General features: G+C 40.8%; 2 protein-coding genes and 1 pseudogene across 10 annotated transcripts; 2 read left to right on the top strand and 1 right to left on the bottom strand.

The window, feature by feature from the left end:
* The first annotated feature begins 502 nt into the window (after nt 1-502).
* Nucleotides 503-15,472, top strand: LOC126614763 (uncharacterized). 3 transcript variants are annotated; one of them, XM_050282422.1, is made up of 2 exons: nt 503-629; nt 14,685-15,472. In XM_050282422.1, exon 2 carries the CDS (start codon nt 14,731-14,733, stop codon nt 15,292-15,294), a length of 564 nt encoding a protein of 187 aa, XP_050138379.1. In that variant the 5' UTR covers nt 503-629; nt 14,685-14,730; the 3' UTR covers nt 15,295-15,472. The 3 variants fall into 3 exon arrangements, with proteins under 3 accessions (XP_050138379.1, XP_050138378.1, XP_050138377.1); XM_050282421.1 differs by lacking the exon at nt 503-629 and adding an exon at nt 13,466-13,600; XM_050282420.1 differs by lacking the exon at nt 503-629 and adding an exon at nt 13,467-13,596.
* On the top strand, nt 6,118-7,079 carry LOC126614761 (protochlorophyllide reductase, chloroplastic-like; annotated as a pseudogene).
* Nucleotides 15,473-15,945: 473 nt separating the features above from the next.
* Nucleotides 15,946-19,995, bottom strand: LOC126614760 (uncharacterized). 7 transcript variants are annotated; one of them, XR_007620512.1, is made up of 4 exons: nt 19,859-19,995; nt 18,778-18,843; nt 17,442-17,752; nt 15,946-16,375 (listed from the first exon to the last, which is right to left on the bottom strand). XR_007620512.1 is itself a non-coding variant. In XM_050282419.1 (4 exons), exons 1-4 carry the CDS (start codon nt 17,718-17,720, stop codon nt 16,915-16,917), a joined length of 564 nt encoding a protein of 187 aa, XP_050138376.1. In that variant the 5' UTR covers nt 17,721-17,734; the 3' UTR covers nt 16,434-16,914. The 7 variants fall into 7 exon arrangements, 5 of the variants coding, with proteins under 5 accessions (XP_050138376.1, XP_050138375.1, XP_050138374.1 ...); XR_007620511.1 differs by lacking the exon at nt 15,946-16,375 and adding an exon at nt 16,434-17,221 and having other exon boundaries at nt 19,859-19,994; XM_050282419.1 differs by lacking the exons at nt 15,946-16,375; nt 18,778-18,843; nt 19,859-19,995 and adding exons at nt 16,434-16,918; nt 17,032-17,363 and having other exon boundaries at nt 17,442-17,594; nt 17,646-17,734.
* Between the last annotated feature and the right edge of the window lie 1,569 nt (nt 19,996-21,564).

Consider the following 21,564-nt stretch of genomic DNA (forward strand, 5'->3'; position numbering starts at 1 on the left):
AAACAATTGACAACAACTAAGAATGTTCATAAAAAAAAAGTCTCGTCCCGTCCCATCTATAAACATTGTACCAACCAACAGACGGAACATGGATAAATTAGTCATTTAATTTTTTGGTTCTGTTACGTAATGCGCTTACCAAACGCAGAACAGACCAACCGTCTCGTTCTACCTTGCGCGTACAAAACATAACCAAGAACCTTCGTTCCGTTTCGTCCTGTCTCGTTCCGTTCCATCTCGTCCCGTCCCGTCTGTGTACCAAACGATACCAAGGTACAGTTTCTTACGTGGGATAGGACAGAACACAGTGAGACGAAATGCGCTCGTCCCACATTTGGTGCGCCAAAGACAATGGGATACGTTGTCCCACGGAACGACCTCATCTCCTGGAACGACTCGTTCCATCTAGTGGAACACGCAATTATAAAATTTTAAGACAAAAATGCCCTTATCTTTTTTAATATTTACACCATCTAAATCATAAAACAAACCGATCTTCTTTCCATCTTCTCTGCCGCTGCCTTCTTTCTCCCAATTCTATCGCAACCTTCCTCCTCATCTTCTCCCATAGCCTCTGTTTTCTCTTCCCCACGGAGTGGAACTCAAAGCTCTGAATCTCCAGGTTCCAGGTTTGATCTTGCTCTCTGTAGATCTTTGATTTTGCTTTTTTGTTTGGGTTTTACTTTTTTGCTTTCTTGATTTTTCCACGGAAGATTTCAAATTTCTGGGAAAATAGGATGATTATGAGAAAATAAGTTAGTTTTCTTGGTTTCACTAGTTTAACTTGTGCTTGGGAATTGTATTTGAAAAGTGGTGTGTTTGTGGTTTGCTTTCCTGAACCTGGCTCAAAATGTGGTTTGTCTAATCTGGCCATATATAAGTAAGTTGCAATCTTTCTGAAAAATCTTGAATTTCTTGTAATGTGGATTGATTTGAGCTGAAAAAATGAATTGGGCGATAATATTGTCATGTGGTTTTCTTTGAGTAGTGTTGAAGCTTTGGTCTAGCAGTAATGCTGGAGGCGCACCTATGCCGGGATTACTAATACGATTGGACCCGCTATGGGGATCGAAGCGTTGAAGTATATCAGTTATCCGGCTCAGGTTTGCTCTCCAATTTAGGGTTTGCAATCGTAGCCAGTAGACTAAATGAGCAGCAATAGAGAGCATATCGTAATGGTCATAGGAAGAAGTGATGGTTTTGTGTCCTAGGTCTAGTTTATTTGATTTGAGTTTCTTAAGGATCTAATTGGCGAGGAAGCAAACGATTGTCATATATGTTATGGGGTTGTTCATTTCCTCTGGATAAAAATCATTTTGGATAAGTCGTTAGTTGAGTTGAGTGTCAGTTGGATGGTTATATGGTAACTAATTCTCAGCATTGCTGGATCGGGTGTAGAGTGCAAGGACCTTCGGAAACTTGTTTTAGTATGTTAATTCTAGGTTCTATATTTTTGAAAGATTTTGCAGAATTGTATTTTAGTATGATTTCTTGACATTTTCGTATCCATATTCCATGTTAATTGTGACACCCTGGGCATTTGTGTGCTTCTTTGCATATTTGGAAATTCATGGTACAAATCTTTTGGTAATAAATCTCTATCCACCTTTTCATGGAGCGTTGTTTTTTAATATAATTATGGGGGACTAAGGAGGGCTTTGAAGAATTTTTGTTTCTAGTTTTAATTTCTGCCGGTGCTCTTAGACCAACTCCAATGGGGGGCTAAAAGTCAAATTACCCCGCCCCCAAACAATATCCAATCCATGCTAAAATTTTGGGCTAAATGCCAAATGTTATTTTTGGGCCAAATACCCCCCAGGTCTCACCCCCCCCCCCCCCCGGCGCGACTGGACTTGCTGGCCTTTGGGCCAATCTCGGCCCATTCATGCTCCAACGCGCCCCACGCGGAGCGCCTGTTTTGTTCCCGACAGGGGTGGGCCCCGCTGTCAGCGGTTTGTCGGCCACCCACTGAATTCCAACGGCTACATTTTGAATCGAATGACTAGTTTTCAAGGACCGTTGGTTGATCCAACGGTCCAGATTCAAATTTGATTTTTTTTAAATATGTTATTTTAAAATACATTGAATCCAACGGTTGAGATCGAATATAATTAAATCTAACGGTAAAAAAAAAAAATCTAACGGCCCAAATTTAAATCCAACAGCTAAAATAATTGACATCGAAATTTGGGTAAATAAATGTTGACCGATAAATCAAAGTTTCAGCGCTCATGTATTACATAAATTTTACACGTAGCGTGTGTCTAAACAAAAAATCGAGAATCATCGGAAAAGTCATCAAACAGGACACGTGTCAACACCTGGCAGAAACGACTTATTTCATCTGGAATATTATATTCAAAATTAGGCCTTGGAAAATTCTATAAATAGAAGCCAATTTCATTCATTTGGGAACCGAATTCATATTACACCTTGAAGCTCTGAAGCTCTGAAACTCCGAAGCTCTCAAGCATCCAGGTTCCCGAAGAATCAAGAAAGTGTTCTTCGTTCTTCGTTCATCGTTCTTCCAAGATCAAACCCCGACGGCCCTTGGATTAACAATCACCAATTCAAGATCAAGCCCCGATGGCCCTTGAAGAAAGTGTTCTTCGTTCTTCGTTCATCGTTCTTCCAAGATCAAGCCCCGACGGCCCTTGGATCAACAATCACCAACTCAAGATCAAGCCCCGACGACCCTCGAAGAAAGTGTTCTTCGTTCTTCATTCATCGTTCTTCCAAGATCAAGCCCCAATGGCCCTTTGGATCAACAGTCATCCACCAATTCAAGATCAAGCCCTGACGACCCTTGAAGAAAGCACCATCGTTCATCATCCGTTCATCCAAGATCAAGCCCCAACGACCATTTGGATCAACAACGTCGACAAATCCACACATCCAATCGTTCTTCAAGATCAAGCCCAAAAGCCCTTAAAGATCTGTTCATCACCGTTCTTCAAGATCAAGCCCAAAAGCCCTTGAAGATCCGTTCATCACCGTTATTCAAGATCAAGCCTTAACGGCCCTTGAAGAAACACTCATCCTTAAGATTAAGCCCCAACGGCTCCTTGAAGATCCGCTCAAATCCACCTTCAAAGATCAAGCCCACGGCCCCTTGAAGAAACTTCCAACAGTTCATTCAAGATAAAGCCTCGACGGCCCTTGGATCAACGAAACATCCACAAATCAATACCTTACGGAGATCGAATCAGATGATCAAAATAGAGAGAGATTGTAACCCAAAATCATCAAATACAAATATTATTTTGTGCACGTTGTTCTTGTCTCTTTCCTTTCAGGAAATTTTCGTGTTCACAAATTGGCACGCCCAGTGGGACAATCTCTACCTCTCATCTCTTTCTCCGTTCAAGAAATTCAAGCACACTTCCAAAATCAATGGCATCAAGCAAAGGACAAGCCGTTCTCACAAAGGGAAGAAGCCTGAGCATTTCCACCATGAACGGAGCATCCATTGGCGCCACAACCGCTCCTCAACATGCCACTTCAAAGTTGGTGCCGCTAAAGGAGCAAGGGGAGCATTAAAGACGCGAGTCCTTCATCAACCTGACCTCGCTGGGGGCACCGAAGCATGATGCTGAGGCACACAAGATAATGTCCCAAAGCAGCCAACGACGTTCTTCGTCAGCATCCTGGATGTCTAAAGGAAAGTCACGTCTATTGGTTGCACAAGTCATGACTATCGGCGTTACCTCCATCGAAGAACAACTGGCTCAAATGAATGAAGCGATTACAAGGCTAACACAGATTGGGGAAGAAAAAGACTTGCAAATTGCTGCACTCGTCAGCCGACTGGAGCCACAGGACAGCAAGAACCCTAACCCAGAAGATGAGCCTACGGTGGAGAGAATCGATGCGAAGCCGGAGCCAGACCAAGCAGCGGCACTCATGGGATCTCTTTCTATCCAGCAGCTGCAAGAGATGATCACCAACACCATCAAGGCACAGTACAAAGGGAGCTCAAATACCTCCGGGTTGTACTCGAAGCCGTATTCAAAGAAGATCGACTCCTTAAGGATGCCAAGGGGTTATCAACCACCAAAGATCATGCAGTTTGATGGAAAAGGAAACCCGAAACAACATGTTGCCCACTTTGTTGAAACTTGCAACAACGCAGGAACCGAAAGGGACTACCTTGCCAAGCAGCTTGTGCGCTCGCTGAAAGGAAACGCCTTTGAGTGGTACATGGACCTAGAGCCTAAGTCCATCAACAGCTGGGAGCAATTGGAGCGGGAATTCCTCAACCGCTTCTACAGCACCCGCCGCACTGTGAGCATGCTAGAGCTAACAAGCATAAAGCAGTGGAAGGACGAGCCAGTTATTGACTACATCAATAGATGGCGCACTCTAAGCCTCGACTGTAAAGACAGGCTCTCGGAAACGTCTTCAATCGAGATGTGCATCCAAGGCATGCAATGGGGTTTGCAATACATCCTTCAAGGCATTAAACCACGGACATTCGAGGAATTGGCCACTCGCGCCCATGACATGGAGTTGAGCATCGCTCATCATGGGAAGAAAGAACTGATCACTGACTACAAGAACGACAAAGTTCTTAGGCCAAAGTTGGAGAAGACTACGTGGAAACCCACCAAGGAAGCAATGACGGTCAACACAGCTCCCGTCAAAATCCCTACACGAGGCAAGGCGATTCAAACCGAAGCTTTTCGTGATCAAGAGACGCGTAGACGCACTTTGAAGGAGCTTGAAGAGAAAACTTATCTATTCCCCGACTCTGATGTGGTTGCCATGTTAGAAGACTTGCTGGAAAAGAAGGTGATCGGCTTGCCTGAGTGCAGACGGCCAGAAGAGATGAATCGCACCGACAGTCCAAGGTACTGTAAATTCTACCGCTTTATCAGTCATCCGACAGAAAAGTGCCTCGTGCTGAAAAATCTCATCGTGAAACTGGCTCAAAAAGGAATCATCGAGCTAGATCTTGACGATGTGGTGAAGTCAAACTATACCACTATCACTTCTGGCTGTTCCGACTCAAGGTTTTTACCTCAACCGCTGGGGGCATCCTCCAAGACAAGCAAATTTGAAGGATGGACTCAAGTCACTCCTAAGAAATTGCACAAGAAGCGTATGTCTCCTCCACAAGTCCGCCAATCGGAAAGGGTGCAAAGCAGCTCTAGTCAACCTTCAAAGCAACGTGAACGGGTTGAAGATGATGAAATTTCGACACATAGATCGTCCATCCCCATCACGATGCGCGATTTCTTTCCTGAAGACTTCTTCAATCACTCGGTCAAGACTTCTTGCTATGAAAATTGCAAGGAAAGCCTCTCCAGGATCGTTTGACAAATTCACAAAGCTCCTTGTCCACAAGAGCCTAAACTGCAGGACACCCAAGCTCCTGGTTTGCACGAGCATAAGAGGCAACATCAACGCTCCTGGTCTGCACGAGCATAAAAGGCAACATCAACGCTCCTGGTCTGCACGAGCATAAAAGGCGACACCAATGCTCCTTGTTCGCACGAGCCTAAACTGAACCAATGCTCCTTGTCCGCAAGAGTCTAAACTGCATGGCACAAAGCTCCTGGTCTGCACGAGCATAAAAGGCAACATCAACGCTCCTTGCCTGCATGAGCTGAAACTGCAAACGGCACAAAAAAAGAAAATACCAAAAAAAATATGTATGTATTTGAACTACGTTACGACTTGATCTCTTCTTTAGAGGGGTACGTAGGCAGCTCGAATGTTCAAATTTTTCGAGTTCAGTCACATCAAAATAAAAAGAATAAATGTTTTATTAAAGAAGGTCAATTTTATTACGAATTTATTTTGTTAAGAAAATTTGCAATTTTCTTTGTACAAAATTAAATTACAGTTTCTTCGAAAAAAAAAAATGAATACATATGTTATTATGTATTTAGAAAAAAAAAGGAAAAAACAAAATTAAATCAGAAGATGGAAGCTTTTCTCCATACTCGGCCTACTGGGCCTTTCTCTGCTTGGCCTGCGATGCCAGGATCCATGCCAGCAAAACCCTAATCACCATAACCACGTGGCGGTGGAAAAGCAAAACAACATCAAACACAAGAAATACAAGCAGCCGAGCTCTCCAGGTGGGAGGCGGAGGTGCTCAAGCACGCAACAGCCAAGTCTTTAGCCGAATCCGGAAAATGGCATGTAATTATGGCCTGTAGGGATTTCCTCAAGACTGAAAGAGCTGCCAAGGTAGCTGGCATGCCCAAGGAAAACTACACCATTATGCATCTAGACCTCGCTTCCCTCGACAGCGTGCGCCAATTCGTTGATAACTTCAGGCGTTCTGATAGGCCTCTTGATGTGCTCGTGTGTAATGCTGCTGTTTATCAGCCAACCGCTAAAGAACCTTCATTCACTGCTGAGGGATTCGAACTCAGTGTTGGGACCAACCATCTTGGACACTTCCTTTTTTCGCGGTTGCTGCTGGAAGATTTGAACAAATCCGACTACCCATCAAAGAGACTCATTATTGTTGGCTCAATTACAGGGAACACGAACACCTTAGTTGGAAATGTACCTCCAAAAGCCAACCTTGAGGACTTGAGGGGACTTGCAGGAGGCTTAAACGGTCTAAACAGCTCAGCCATGATCGACGGTGGAGACTTTGACGGTGTCAAGGCCTACAAGGACAGCAAAGTCTGCAACATGCTCACAATGTAAGAGTTCCACATGCGCTACCATGAGGAAACCGGGATAACATTTGCTTCCCTTTACCCAGGCTGCATTGCCACAACCGGTTTGTTCAGGGAGCACATTCCCTTGTTCAGGCTTCTGTTCCCTCCATTCCAAAAGTACATCACCAAGGGCTATGTCTCAGAAGATGAAGCCGGAAAGAGACTTGCTCAGGTTGTGAGCGACCCAAGCTTGACAAAGTCGGGAGTCTACTGGAGCTGGAACAAGAATTCGGCTTCCTTCGAGAACCAACTATCCCAAGAAGCTAGTGATGTGGAGAAGGCTCGGAAGGTGTGGGAAGTCAGTGAGAAGCTTGTGGGTTTGGCCTAAGTATAGAAGCTTGATGTTCCCGTTGACCAGCATTTTGCCTCGGAGGAGGAGGATGTCACCCAAATCCAGGTCCGGCGAGCTCACGGACCTCAAGCTAGAATCCAGGTCCGTCTCTCAGCTAACTCTCATTTCTCTCTCGGTCCGTACACCCATCAAGCCCACTCGTCTCCATAGCTCCACCGTCAACTATTACATTTCCCTCAAAGCCGCTGTCGCCAATATTCAAGTCCCCTTATACTCAAAATCTCCTTGAACCTCATACATTGCGATCTCAAATCCAAGATTTAAGCCGCCAGTGATGTCAAAAACTGGGTCCAAAAGTCTTCCACTTCGTCCTCGTCTTCCAAGACTCACTTGAAGCTAGGCACGGCGAGCGTGATTCTGCCACTGGTGTTGATGCTCTCTCTCAATTCCTCATCGGAAAACCTGCAGGATCTCTCGCCAGAATCAAGTCGGTTCGGCCGGGTCGCTCCGTTTTTTGACTTTGCGGCCACGGTAGACTTTGGCGAAATTAAGATTACAGAGAAGTTGAAGTTGGCGACGACGTGGCAGCAGCAGCTAGTGATCCCTTCCTCCACGACGACACGCAGTGCAACAGTTGTGCTCAGTGGCGGTGCTATGTGGCGGTGCTCCGAAGCTCGGCTTCATCCCTGCAAATTCCCCATCCCATCATCAAAATTTATACAAAAAATATATATTAAAAAATGGGATGGTGGAGCAAAGTGGTGCCTGACCACGTGAAAGAAAGAAAGGAAAGAAATATATAAAATATAAAAAAAATAAAATAAAATGAATGGTGGATCAGCACCACAGAAAAAAAGAAGTACAATAATAATGTAAAATGGATGGTGCTTCAGGCACCATGTGCAAAGAAAAAAAAAATATATATATAAAAATAAATAATATAATAATATACATATATAAATGGATGGTGTATCGCACCATGTGCCAGCAAAAAGAAAAAAACAATTGAGTGATAGTGGTAGTGCCAGCAAAAAGAAGAAAAAAATAATAATAATAAATAAATAAATTTAAAATAAAAAAAAAAAAGAGAAGGGAGTGGTAGTGGTAGTGCCAGTCAAAAGAACAAAAAAAAAGTATATATATAATAAATAAAAAAGTGGAGAATGGAATGGTGGTGTCGGCATGGGCATCATGAAAAAAAAATATATATATATATATATATATAATGGATTGTAGGTCTTCACCATTGAAAAAATAAAATAAAATAAAATAAAATCTTTATGCTTTTGGCACTAAATATATATATATATATATATATTTAAAAAAAATTAAAAAAAAAATTAAAAATAAAAAATGTTTTATCTCTGGTGCGTCTGGCACCATGATTAAAGAAAAAAAAAATTTGATGTTTGGTGTGAGCACCACAGAAAAAAAAAAAAAAAGCATTGAGAGAAATAGAAGTCCATTTTATTTATTTTTCTGGAAATTTTACATAAATTTGCATTATACATACTTTAAAAAAAAATCAAATCAAATCAAATTTACAAGAGGGGATCTTCAAGGACGATCAGGTGGCGCCTCACCACTCGGCAGAGCTCCAGAAATGAGAGGCGCCGGAGGTTGACTGTTTGAAGCCACACCACTCGGCGGAACCCCAGGAGGAGAAGGCACCGAAGGTTGATCATTTGAGGCTTCATTACGCGGTACAGCCCCAGAAGACGAAGGCAAATGCTGCTGGAACAAACCCACAAACCTCTGATGATCAAGTAAAATCTGATCATCAGATTCCTGCATCTGGTCAATCTTCCTCTTCATGTTTGTCGCATAGCTATGTGCGAGCTTATGCAATTGTTTATTCTCCTGCTTGAGCCATCTAATCTCCTGTTTGAGACTCGTCACTTCAGCCGCCAATGATTCAACTTGACGGGTTCGAGCAAATAGGCGTTTGGCCATATTAGACACAGAACCTGCACACTGCACACTGAGAGCCAGAGAATCCTTAACAGCCAACTCATCAGACCGTTTGGAAAGTAGTCTATTATCTTTGGGAGTGACAAGGTTTCGGGCCACCACCGCAGCGGTCAGAAATCGGAGAGGCATTTTGCTTTTCCAGACGCGTCAGCACCCGTCACACGCAAACTCAGCTTTGCGGAAATCACGGGTAATTTGTCGAAGCGCCGATCCCAGATATCGAAGAGGCGCTAGTCTTTTTCAGCCTCGTCAACACCTGTCATATGCACACTCAACTTTGCGCAAATCACGGGCAATTTGTCGAAGATTTTCGGTGAAGGAGAAAGCACGTGAAGTTTACTGTTCAATCATCCAACGGTTGCCGACAAGAGTGAAAGAATAGTACCGGTTATTAATCCATATAAATGTCCACCTTCACCCTTCATAGCAAAGCAGACATATAGAACATTTCTTCATCTCCGAGAATGCCTTCCCAACGAAGCCTCTCGAGTTACTCAGTGTTCCTTATTCCTTGGGGTACCTCTGCAAGCAAATGATTCCAAAGCAAAAGTATCTCATATCACCAAGGTAGAAAGCAAGAGTATCTCATATCATGCTTTTTCCCTGTCATTTCCTTTGTCCTTGTTCTTACCTACAAAGACAAGGATAAAGAAAACAATATGCCGAAACCTCCACTCAAACTCGGGTAAGGAACCGACTGCTTGGAACCATTCCTTGATTGCTTACTTAACACTGCTCTCGAGTACTTGTCTCCCACTGCTGCTGTACTTCCAAAGAAGCTACCACATCTGCTTGAAGAACAGATAAGGCAAGTGAAAATGATACCTTGCAGCATGTGGAGACAACGTGCAGAAGAAACAAGCAGAGAAGAATGCAGTCTTCACAGTTAGCTCAGCAGAAGGAGTTCGAGCTGAGGAACTCAAGAAGCTGCCACATCTGACTGCCTGAAGAAACAAGCAGAGAAGAATGCAGCCTGCACAGTCAGCTCAGCAGAAGGAGTCTGAGCTGAAGAACTCGAGAAGATGCTACATTCTGCCAGAAGAATAGATAAGACAAGGGAAAATGATACATTGAAGCATGTGGAGACAAGCACAACAAAGCACATGCCGATTCATCTGCTACTTCTTCAAAATCAAAAGTATCTCATATCATCAGGTTTGCAATCACTCTGGGTGGAGGACTCGTTTTGACCCTCAAATTCTTGGGTCGACTTGCTAGGCGTTGTGGGCTGCACGTGCCGATTCATCACCCTTGAATCAAATCCTTAAAGATCAAGTCACCAACTGGAAGAAGAGCCCATTAATCTTGAAGATCATACCGTTGACCAAACTGCTCAGGTGTGAATTAGAAAGATTGAACAAAGCAACAAGTTGTCACATTCACCTCGTGCCTGCTTGCCATGTGTTCGAGTCAACCTTCAAGAATCAAGCCTCGACGGCCTTTGAAGAAGCTTCCGGCCAAATTCAAGATCAAGCCTCGATGGCCCTTGAAGAAATCACAAGTCCGATTCAAGATCAAGTGTCTACCACTCTTGAATCAAAACCTAGTTCAAGAATAAGCTGTGGAAAATCAACAATTGGAGGAATCTAGAAAATCCTCCAACCCAGTTCAAAATCAAAGATGTGGAAAGTCAACAAAGCGCAAAAAAACAAATACGTGCCATTTCACCACCCTTGAATCAAATCCTTAAAGATCAAGTCACCAACTGGAAGAAGAGCCCATCAATCTTGAAGATCATACCGTTGACCAAACTGCTCAGGTGTGAATTAGAAAGATTGAACAAAGCAACAAGTCGTCACCTTCACCTCGTGTCTGCTTGCCATGTGTTCGAGTCAACCTTCAAGAATCAAGCCTCAACGGCCCTTGAAGAAGTTTCCGGCCAAATTCAAGATCAAGCCTCGATGGCCCTTGAAGAAATCACAAGTCTGATTCAAGATCAATTGTCTACCACTCTTGAATCAAAACCTAGTTCAAGAATAAGCTGTGGAAAATCAACAATTGGAGGAATCCAGAAAATCCTCCAACCTAGTTCAAGATCAAAGCTGTGGAAAGTCAACAAAGCGTAAAAAACAAATATGTGCCGATTCATCCACTACCCAAGCCAAAGATCATCTACCACATGAAGCTCCTTGTGGTCCAATTTCAACCTTCAAGATCAAGCCTCGACGGCCCTTGAAGAAATTCCAAACAAATTCAAGATCAAGCCTTGATGGCCCTTGAAGAAACTTCCAGCCCAATTCAAGTTCAAGCCTCGACGGCCCTTGGATCGACATCTACAATAAGGGACTTCAAAACACATCTCCTACACATGACAAGCATATGTATACGACGCGCCTTGAAGTGGGGGCATTTGTAGACATCGAAATTTCGGTAAATAAATGTTGACTGATAAATCAAAGTTTCAGCGCTCATGTATTACATAAATTTTACACGTAGCGTGAACAAAAAATCGAGAATCATCGGAAAAGTCATCAAACAGGACACGTGTCAACACCTGACAGAAACGACTTATTTCATCTGGAATATTATATTCAAAATTAGGCCTTGGAAAATTCTATAAATAGAAGCCAATTTCATTCATTTGGGAACCGAATTCATATTACACCTTGAAGCTCTGAAGCTCTGAAACTCCGAAGCTCTCAAGCATCCAGGTTCCCGAAGAATCAAGAAAGTGTTCTTCATTCTTCGTTCATCGTTCTTCCAAGATCAAGCCCCGACGGCCCTTGGATTAACAATCACCAATTCAAGATCAAGCCCCGACGGCCCTTGAAGAAAGTGTTCTTCGTTCTTCGTTCATCGTTCTTCCAAGATCAAGCACCGACGGCCCTTGGATCAACAATCACCAACTCAAGATCAAGCCCCGACGGTCCTTGAAGAAAGTGTTCTTCGTTCTTCGTTCATCGTTCTTCCAAGATCAAGCCCCAACGGCCCTTTGGATCAACAGTCATCCACCAATTCAAGATCAAGCCCCGACGGCCCTTGAAGAAAGCACCATCGTTCATCATCCGTTCATCCAAGATCAAGCCCCAACGGCCCTTTGGATCAACAACGTCGACAAATCCACACATCCAACCGTTCTTCAAGATCAAGCCCAAAAGCCCTTGAAGATCCGTTCATCACCGTTCTTCAAGATCAAGCCCAAAAGCCCTTGAAGATCCGTTCATCACCGTTATTCAAGATCAAGCCTTAACGGCCCTTGAAGAAACACTCATCCTCAAGATTAAGCCCCAACGATTCCTTGAAGATCCGCTCAAATCCACCTTCAAAGATCAAGCCCACGGCCCCTTGAAGAAACTTCCAACAGTTCATCCAAGATCAAGCCTCGACGGCCCTTGGATCAACGAAACATCCACAAATCAATACCTTACGGAGATCGAATCAGATGATCAAAATAGAGAGAGATTGTAACCCAAAATCATCAAATACAAATATTATTTTGTGCACGTTGTTCTTGTCTCTTTCCTTTCAGGAAATTTTCGTGTTCACAAAATTATTTAACTCAAAATTCATCCAAAAACTCTATAAATACTTATGTATTTGTTCAAACATCCACACAAAACTCAATTTTCTCTTACAATTCTTCCAATTTATCTTTCTACCATTTCTTTCCATTTCCAAATTGTTCAACATGGCAAGAGAGCATATTAGAGGTCGTAATTAGACCTATGAGGAAAATGTTGCTTTATGCTTGGCATGGGTTTCTGTTAGCGAAGATGGTGCAGTTGACACAAATCAAAATAAGAAGGTTTTGTGGGAGAAAATCATTGCAAAGTTTCAAGAAAACTGCAATGGCGCCGGGGGGGGGGGGGGGATGGTGGTGGTGTTTATGGTCAATTGAACGGTTGGTGAATTGAAAGTTAGCCCATGATTGAAAAATTGATAAAAGTTGAAGGCTTGCTTTGTGGAAAATTTTGTGATTTTTCAATATTTATCATAATTTAAATTTTTTTAGATTAAAATGTTCATAAAATTAATTTACGATAGTCTACATATTTATTTATTTTTTAAATTTAATTTAAGAAAAAAAATAACCTAACCATTGGAGATGGTCTTAAGAGGTATATTTAACATTTGGAATAAGATGTTTTAGATAATACGTTAATTAGGTTTGATCCTCTCATTATGAATATTAAAATGTTATTTTTTTTCAAAAAGTACTTCATGTATCTTTTTTTTGTTGGAATTAAGTCTTTAAAATAAATTATTAAGCCTTTAAAATGCAAAAAAAACATATTACAGTCTATTGCTCTTTTTATTTACATGTAAGTGAGAGGTTTTATGATCAAATATTGGAAACAATAATTTTACAACCAAATTATTTCTCTTCCCCTTAGCATATAAAAATCGTTGTATAAATTAAAAAAAAATTACACCCTCTCTCAGCGGGTTCGTATTTTTGCCCCACTCAATGGTTCAGATCTGGGCTTTGGCCCATCATCTATTCTAATCTGAATGCCACGTGGCCCATATGTATTTTGCATACGATTTATTGTTGTTACACCCTAATACACGTGATCATAACCTAGTCCCGTCCAACCTACCGCTCAAACCTATTTTCCTTGTTCTTCTCTCTGCTTCCCACTCCGCGCTGCCGCGCACTCCATCGACTCACCTCAAAAGGCTTCTCCTTATTTCCGCCGTATTCTTCCTGTAGGTAAGCTCGATGGCTTATTTTCTTTTAATCTTCGTGTTAATTGATTCTTGTTGGGTTTTGTTTGCTTTTGCTTCTGTTTCTTGGTTTACTATATAGGATTAATTCATTAACTTGGTTTTTGAAATTATTCTTCTGCCTACGTTTCTGTCATCTGTGAGTAATGGCTTGCTGTTTGAATTTCTGATTTCTGTTTGAGCATTTGAATTGCTTTTATTTGTGTTTCTGATTTGTTCTGCAACTGGGTTTGTTTCCATTTGCATTTTGGGGCAGTCCCTGACGGTTTTCGGGGTTAGTTATGGTTGTTGTAAAGTTTCACTTCACTGCCGATGTTATTGCTAAATAGTACTTAAGCCATTGGTTCAATCTCTTTCGGTTTTTTGCTTCATATACATTGTTGGTCAGACAACTTGGGCTTCTTGGGTTTTAGTGGATGTTCGTCTAACAAGGTATCAGAGCCTTTGGATTTCAGTGCTCAACACTTATTGTATAGATTTTCCTAGAACTTGGACTTAGAATTTAGTTATGTTTTCTTTGCTCTATCGCCATTACAACTAACTCATAGTTTTGTGGTCTGACGTTTCTTTTCTGAGAATAAAAGTTCAACTTGTTAAAACATTAGACAGCGGAAAATTGGCAACCTTTGTTTCGAAACTCCCCTATTTCCCCTTTCTTGAATTAACACAAGTATTTTTTTTTTTATTGAATACCTCTGTATTTAGAAACTTATCAAATATTTTTTGCAAATGGTTTCGTCGCAGCTTCAGATGGTTATGTTGCCTTATGAAACTAAGTTCGTATGGACTTTACTATGGCATTTTGTGGTTTGTTTTGTGTTTAGATGGTGGTTCTAGAGCTGTTCATGTTTTTGTGCCTTTTGAATTGTTTTACTTATGTAACTCAACTGTTTGTATAATTTTTGTCGAAGAATATATCAAGCATACAATTCATGAGTAATTATGTTTCTGCCAAATAAATATGAAGATGATTGCCTGAAATATTCTGTGATCGTTTTGGGAAGCCATGCTCCAGTGGTTGTGTGCCTCTTGAAAAGTGTTTAAATATTAATGAATGGTGCTGTGTTTAGGAATTATCTACAGTACAGAACCTTAGAAGACTTAACACGGACAAAGATGAGACCTTTAGACGAGACTGAGACCACGACAGTGTTTGAAAAGCTGTTCAAGTTTACAGGCAACAACCTCAAGAACATTGTCGAGAATCCTTCTCATGAAGGCCCAGACCCGGGTCCAGGTCGTTACTGCTTTCGCCTCCACAAGAACAAAGTTTACTATGTTAGCGAATCACTAGTAAAGCGTGCTACAAATATAGCTCGGACCCAGTTAGTCTCTCTTGGCACCTGTATTGGTAGGTTCACTCATGGTGGTAAGTTCCATTTAACCGTTCAGTGTCTGAGCTTATTGGCATCAAATGCTAAACACAAGGTCTGGCTCAAACCTACCTCCGAGATGTCGTTCTTGTATGGAAACCATGTTTTGAAAGGTGGTTTGGGGAGGATTACAGAGAATATTGTGCCGGGTGATGGGGTGGTTGTATTTTCAATGTCAGATGTGCCTTTGGGTTTTGGGATTGCTGCCAAGTCTACTCAAGATTGTAGGAAGTTGGACCCCAATGGAATTGTGGTGCTTCACCAGACTGATATTGGAGAGTACTTGAGGATGGAGGATGAGCTTTGAATAATTAGACGGGTTTTGAGTGGTTATGACAGATGTGTTGGTGTCTAATCGAAGATTTGTGCGGGTCATGTAAGTTGATCTATCAGCTTTTGATCAATTCGAGTTGAAGTCTTGTCGGATGTGGATGATTGTTGAACATTACTTTCATTAGTGTAAGACCAAATTTCACTACACCAAATTGTTGTTTGTGAATGCACATAGACCAGCTAACTGTTAACCTCACTATAACCTACTGATATAGCCGAATTATTTATTGCAAGTCCATGGTAGCCAAAGGAGTCTCTTACAACTTCATCTAGCTCGACATCAATTGGAGATGGACTTACATTGGCACGGGTACGCTGCATTGTTGCATCATTGGCACGGGAGGCCATTGCGATGATGTACTCGTTCAGCATCATTGGCACGGGAGGCCATTGCGATGGTGTACTCGTTCCATGAAAGTTGTGGTGTTTGCATCAAACAACGGTTGGGATTTGAGTCCATTTTAACTGATAATAGCTTGTCTCATCCGGCCCATCAAACGGGCAGTGTCCAGAACTAAACCATATTTACGAAGTATTTTGAAGAAAAAATTTATGGCATTACTTATCAGGAACGGAAACACTTATTTATGACGTTTCATTCGTTTACTAACACAAAAGGAAAATAAAAGGTGAGAAATCTTATATTTGAATTTTGTGAATGACGAGTTCGATGCGAATTTATTTCTCCCATCCATTAGTATAGATATATCGTTGTATCAGAATAATTAAAATAAATAAGTGAGCCTCATACTGAAAATATGTGTTCCACTTCCACTTCAACAAGGTATCCTTTTCACTTTTTAATTTAGATCCCACAAGCACTTAGATGGAAACTACTCATGACTCGAGAGCCTCAAATGCTGGTGAGATCTAAGGTGGAAGCGTCATCGATTTGTCGGAATGACAAGGAATCAAGACAGACAAACACCAAGAGGATAAAGATCTCACCGTGACGCAAGAGATGGCAGGGGTTCAACCTTGAAAGGCTGCCGAATGGAGGAGATATGCCTAGGCCCCCTCCACCAGTGATGCTCTGTTCTCAGGAAATGATGTTGCTGAATCAGTTGGCAAGCGAAGAAAAGAGTAAACTTATCAACACTTGTAAGACAAAAATACTCAGCAGTCTAACGTAATTCTTTCATAATTCAAGCTACATCGTCGCAGAGAACATGATTCATAAGAACAATGTTCATATTATGAATCGTGTGCCATCATTTTCGCATAAATATTGCTGTGATCCTAGTGAGCTATCGTGTGAAGATCCATATTGGAGGGGTCTTTAATGTGTGCCATAGTTTTGAAAGAAACATCATTCTTTCGCTGCTCGTAGTAAGCCATTGTGCGTGGCTCCATGTTGGTGGTGTCTATACTCATAGTTCGGTCATCATGCTCTCTTTGCTTCCTTTCATTCGCTTCCTCCATCACCTTTACCTTTCTTTCTGCAATTTTCGCCTTTCTGTTATCTGTTTCGGCCAATTGTTTGGTAAGCTTCTCCATCACGTCACATAGACGAGAATCCAAAGTTCCTACTACCTTGCTTCTTTTGCATGCTTCTTTTTCAGCTCTTCTTCTGGATCGTTTCCTTTTAAGAAATTCAACTGTATAATATGGACCTTTGTCAGTGTCATGTGAGACAAGAGTGTCAGACTCCGATTGGGAAGAGAATGAGGAAACATTGTTCGGGTTTGTAGCCATAGGATGAGGATCAGACCTTTTCGGTGAGGAATTGGTGTTCAAGTTTGCGGCAATAGTAGGAGGATCGGACCTCTTGGCTGAGGAATCAACATCTGGGTCTGTATCCATGGTTCGGGTACCAGACCTCGTCGGTGAGGAAGTGATGTTCAGGTTTGCAGCCACAATAGGAGGATCAGACCCCTTCGGTGAGAAATCCACATTTAAATCTGTAACCATAGCATCAATATCTGACCTCTTTGACGGTGGCAAACTCTTCCATTTGATGTTATGTTGCAAAATTTCCCAGCAATGGTTGAATGCAAAACGTTTCTTTTCAAGCTTCAAGAACAATATATTTGCTTGAAGAACCTAGACGTGATTTTAGGAAGTTGGCTATTTAGGGAAAATTATTACTAAGAAAAGGCGAAGGAAAGTACAGATTCTCACCTTGTTAGATTCCGTCAATCCACTTTGTTTCTCTTCTATTTTGGTAAGACATTCATGAAACTGATTGCAACTTCCAAGAATTATTTTCCACCTAGACTGGACGGAACATCGTGATCGCTCATTTTGATCACCGGTTATCTCAACATATTTTTGGTATATTCAATCCCAGGAAATACATTTTGGTTGCGAAACAACATTGAGCAGATCCTGAGAGACACTTAACCGAGCATTGCAAACAGCCACATCTTGATCCAATGTGAACGATTTTCCCCTTGTCATTGGTTGTCGAGTGTCTTCCAGTTTCAACAAGACTGGATTAATCAAAAATAAAACATAACAGCAAAATGAGCATAAATTGGCAGGCTGATTTCGACAAAACAGTAAAACACAACAGAAAATCACAAGACGGTCAGTAGCCTCCAAATTTACAAAACTTTACAAGAACAAAACACAAACGAAAAACTAGTGCATGATCTTGTTTACAAGTTTCAGAAAATGTGCATTCTCTTCCAACCACTTAACAACTTTTTGAGTTTTGAAACGCTTTAAAATTTGGTAGCCTTATGAGAAGGATACTGCATATCTCATTGAATAATCATGCAATTGTCACGCATATCTACCCTAAGTTCCAATTAAGCTTACAAATCACAAGAAGTTAAGCGTAACGCCTTGCTAACACATGCGCATTTCAGTCCCTCAACTTCCTCTTCATATGATTGAATATCATTTGCAGTCTTGCAGACTCATTCACAGTTTTACGCACTCTAATCATTTCCCATCTAAACGATTTGATCTGCAATATGGCGGATCAAACTTAAGACAGAGCACACTAGAAAACGTCTAAAAAACCTTCTTCCTCTATTATACACACTTCTTCACTAGACCCTGCAATGATGACGTTACTAGCATTACTAGTTATATCTTCTGTTTTTCGCCTTTTCTCCCGGACTACAAGTTAACTAATTCAAGCTATATCCCGGCTAGTCGACAGAAAACAAAAATTTCTCAAGTAAAATTTGTAGTCCATCAGTCCAAGTTTCCATCTTTAGCACACTTTAGAGGCTTCATCCTCCCACCCCTTGACAATCCACACACCCCCACCCCAAAACCCTCCACAAACAAATTACCAGCTCCATTTACTAGAACACTGTATAGTAACCATGCTTACATGCATAGTCGTTAGGTATGCTTCTAAATTCTAATCACCCCCATTGCAGATGGAGGAAGTGAAATCGATGTGGTTCCACTTGGACAAATATCAGAGTTTCCACAGGATTATGATCCAAAATTGAACTCTCACACATTGTAATCAAAAGTGGAAGAGAGTAAAACTTACTAGTAGCCAGAAACTGCAAGTAAACCTCCCTAGTTCAAGAGCCTTATACTAACTCCACCGGCAAGTCTGCAACCATAAAATTTCAATGAACAACACAATTAATTTAACAGTTCAAAACAAAACTTGATTAAAAAAAATTACAATTAACAACATATGAAATAAAGTAAAAGTGTAAACCAAAAATAGTGATCGGAACATTAAAGATGAAACAGAAAATGTAATTAATAGAGGCATACGAAATCAAAAACACAATTAACAGAAGCTTACATCAACAGCAGCATAGAAGCACACAACATGAAATGTACAAGGGCAACACAATTCAGTCAGTGGAAACACACGAAAGAAACAATCCAAACTTATAGAATTCTTAAAATTAACATAAGCACTGAAAATTAAAAAATGAAAAAGAAATAGGTAGCAGCACATGAAATTAAGAGCAGCATCAACTTAGCCGAGCCTAGAAGAGTGGGCTTGTAGCCAAGCAGGGCATTAAAATGATTGATTGGTGATGGAGCCTAAGCTAAGAGGATATTGGTGTTTGAACTCTGTTCACCACCATTGGTGTGTGAGGTCACATTAAGCACGCCTTAGCTACTCAGGTTAGTAGGGCACCCCACACACTTTGAGTGGGTAGCAAACAACAAAACTGAGAATCGACTTGGAAGAACATAACCAACTTAAACAAAACACAAGAAATAAAAGATATTAATGAAAAACAAAATTTACATCACCCTTAATTTTCCGAACGATATTTTAACAAATTGAAATATATATCCAGAACTATTCCAACCGATTTGACAAATCGACGTGCAAGACAGAAAGAAAGTGAGTAACCTAAAGTAATTTGGGGGGGAAATGTCACACTCAAAACAATGGCAAAACCCCAGCAAGGAAATCTCAAAGGGTAATCAGCTCGAACAGGCATAACACATTACGAAATCCAAATTGTGAAAGTTCAAGTCAGTTCGTTTCCAGCTTCCCAAACACTAGTTAAGCTAACAAACACGCCACAAAAATGCATCGAGGTTAAGCTACAAGAGACCAAACGGGCAATGTGGTATAGAGAGAGAGAGAGAGTTACCATCAGTCAAAAAGAGTAGCAGGTGTCGCTGGGCGGTAGAGGAGAGGGTTAAGGTAGAGAGGGTTCCCTGTGTGAGACAAGAGAAGATGAAAAATCATATGCAAAACAAGGGTTTTTGTGTTTTGCGAGTGATTCTGTGTAGGAAGGACCACAATAAGCCCTTGATTTTTATTTTTTTATTTTTTTTATTTTTTAAGTGACTCAAATGGTTCCAAACCTAACCTCCTTCCCCTTGTTTTCTTTTCATTTTTTAATTTTAGATCTTCTATAGGAGAAATTTTTCCGTGTGATTGGAACACACACCTCAGCATGATAGGTGGTGTTCATCACCAATAATCTATGAATACTTGTATTCTTATAGCATAACAATTTATTACATTTCAATTTTTATTAAAAAAATTAAAATAAACAAGACATGCACTGTTCCCAAAACTTGCTTTCTAGTCCCAGTCTCCCAAAACACCCCCATCTCCTCCCGACTCTTATCCTCTCCTCATTGTTACTGGAAAAATCTTAAACGGAGGTTGGTGACGGCAAAATCTTAAACCACCCACCTCCATAGTCGCCTGTGATTTCACCAAGACGCCATTTTTCACAAAGGTTTCCGATTCCATGCCTAATGCCTTGGCTTTTTCCGGTAACAATGGGGGGAGGAGAAGAGTCGGGAGGAGATGGGAGCGTTTTGGGAGACTGAGACTAGAAAGCAAGTCTTGGGAACAGTGCAAGTCTTGTTTATTTTGATTTTTTTAAGAAAACTTAAATGTATTAAATTATTATGCTATAAGAATACAGGTGTCCATAGGTTATTGGTGAACAACACCATTTGTCATGCTGAGATGTGTATTCCAATCACATGGAAAAATTTATTCTTCTATAGGGGGAGACCAAATATAGGAATTGTAAACAGAATTTTCTTTTGTTATTATTAAATCGCTTGCAAAAATCGGTAGAATGGTAAACGAGGAGTGGAAATAATAGTGCCTTTTGTAAATTGTAATATGCAGTTGATGTATCATATAGTGGAAGATGTGGAAACCAAATCAAAGTATGAGAACTACTAAGGGTTAATTATAGGGAACTTTAACGAAAAACACCCGGTACTGTTCACTTTAACGAAAAACCACATTTTTACACTAAAAGTCAATCTTAGTACTATTCACTTTATCCTTTATTTTGTCCTTATCATTAAAACTTAAAGTTTTCAAGCCCTTTTCATTAGTTTTCCTTTAATTTAATTATACTAATACTCTCTGAGATTTATTGAATTTTCACAAAACTCCATTACATTTAAGACATTACACTAAAACTCCTTCAAATTTTAATTCACTTTCACACAACCCTTTTAATCAAAATCTGGATCGCACCATACCTTAACAGTAAACTATTTGTAAGCCACAAAACTACTTTTCGTTTGATGGTGGCAGGTGGCAAGTGGCAAGTGGCAAGTGGCAACTAGCAAAGCCTCCATTATATTCAATTTTTTAATTTTGTAGTTTTCGAAGAATATTTTAATGTCTACCTTTGCTATATTTCATGACTTATTTTTATTTTTATATAATAAAGTGATATTTATAGTTGGACATGACGGTAAATACTGTAGGAACCATACGATGATACGATACCATTAAATCATGTGTGCACTTTTTTAGCTTACCATGTTTCCACGTTTTGCAATGGACGGGTTCACGTTTCACAATTGCCTTTGT

This window comes from Malus sylvestris, chromosome 3 (assembly GCF_916048215.2).
Source record: "Malus sylvestris chromosome 3, drMalSylv7.2, whole genome shotgun sequence".
NCBI lineage: Eukaryota > Viridiplantae > Streptophyta > Magnoliopsida > Rosales > Rosaceae > Malus > Malus sylvestris.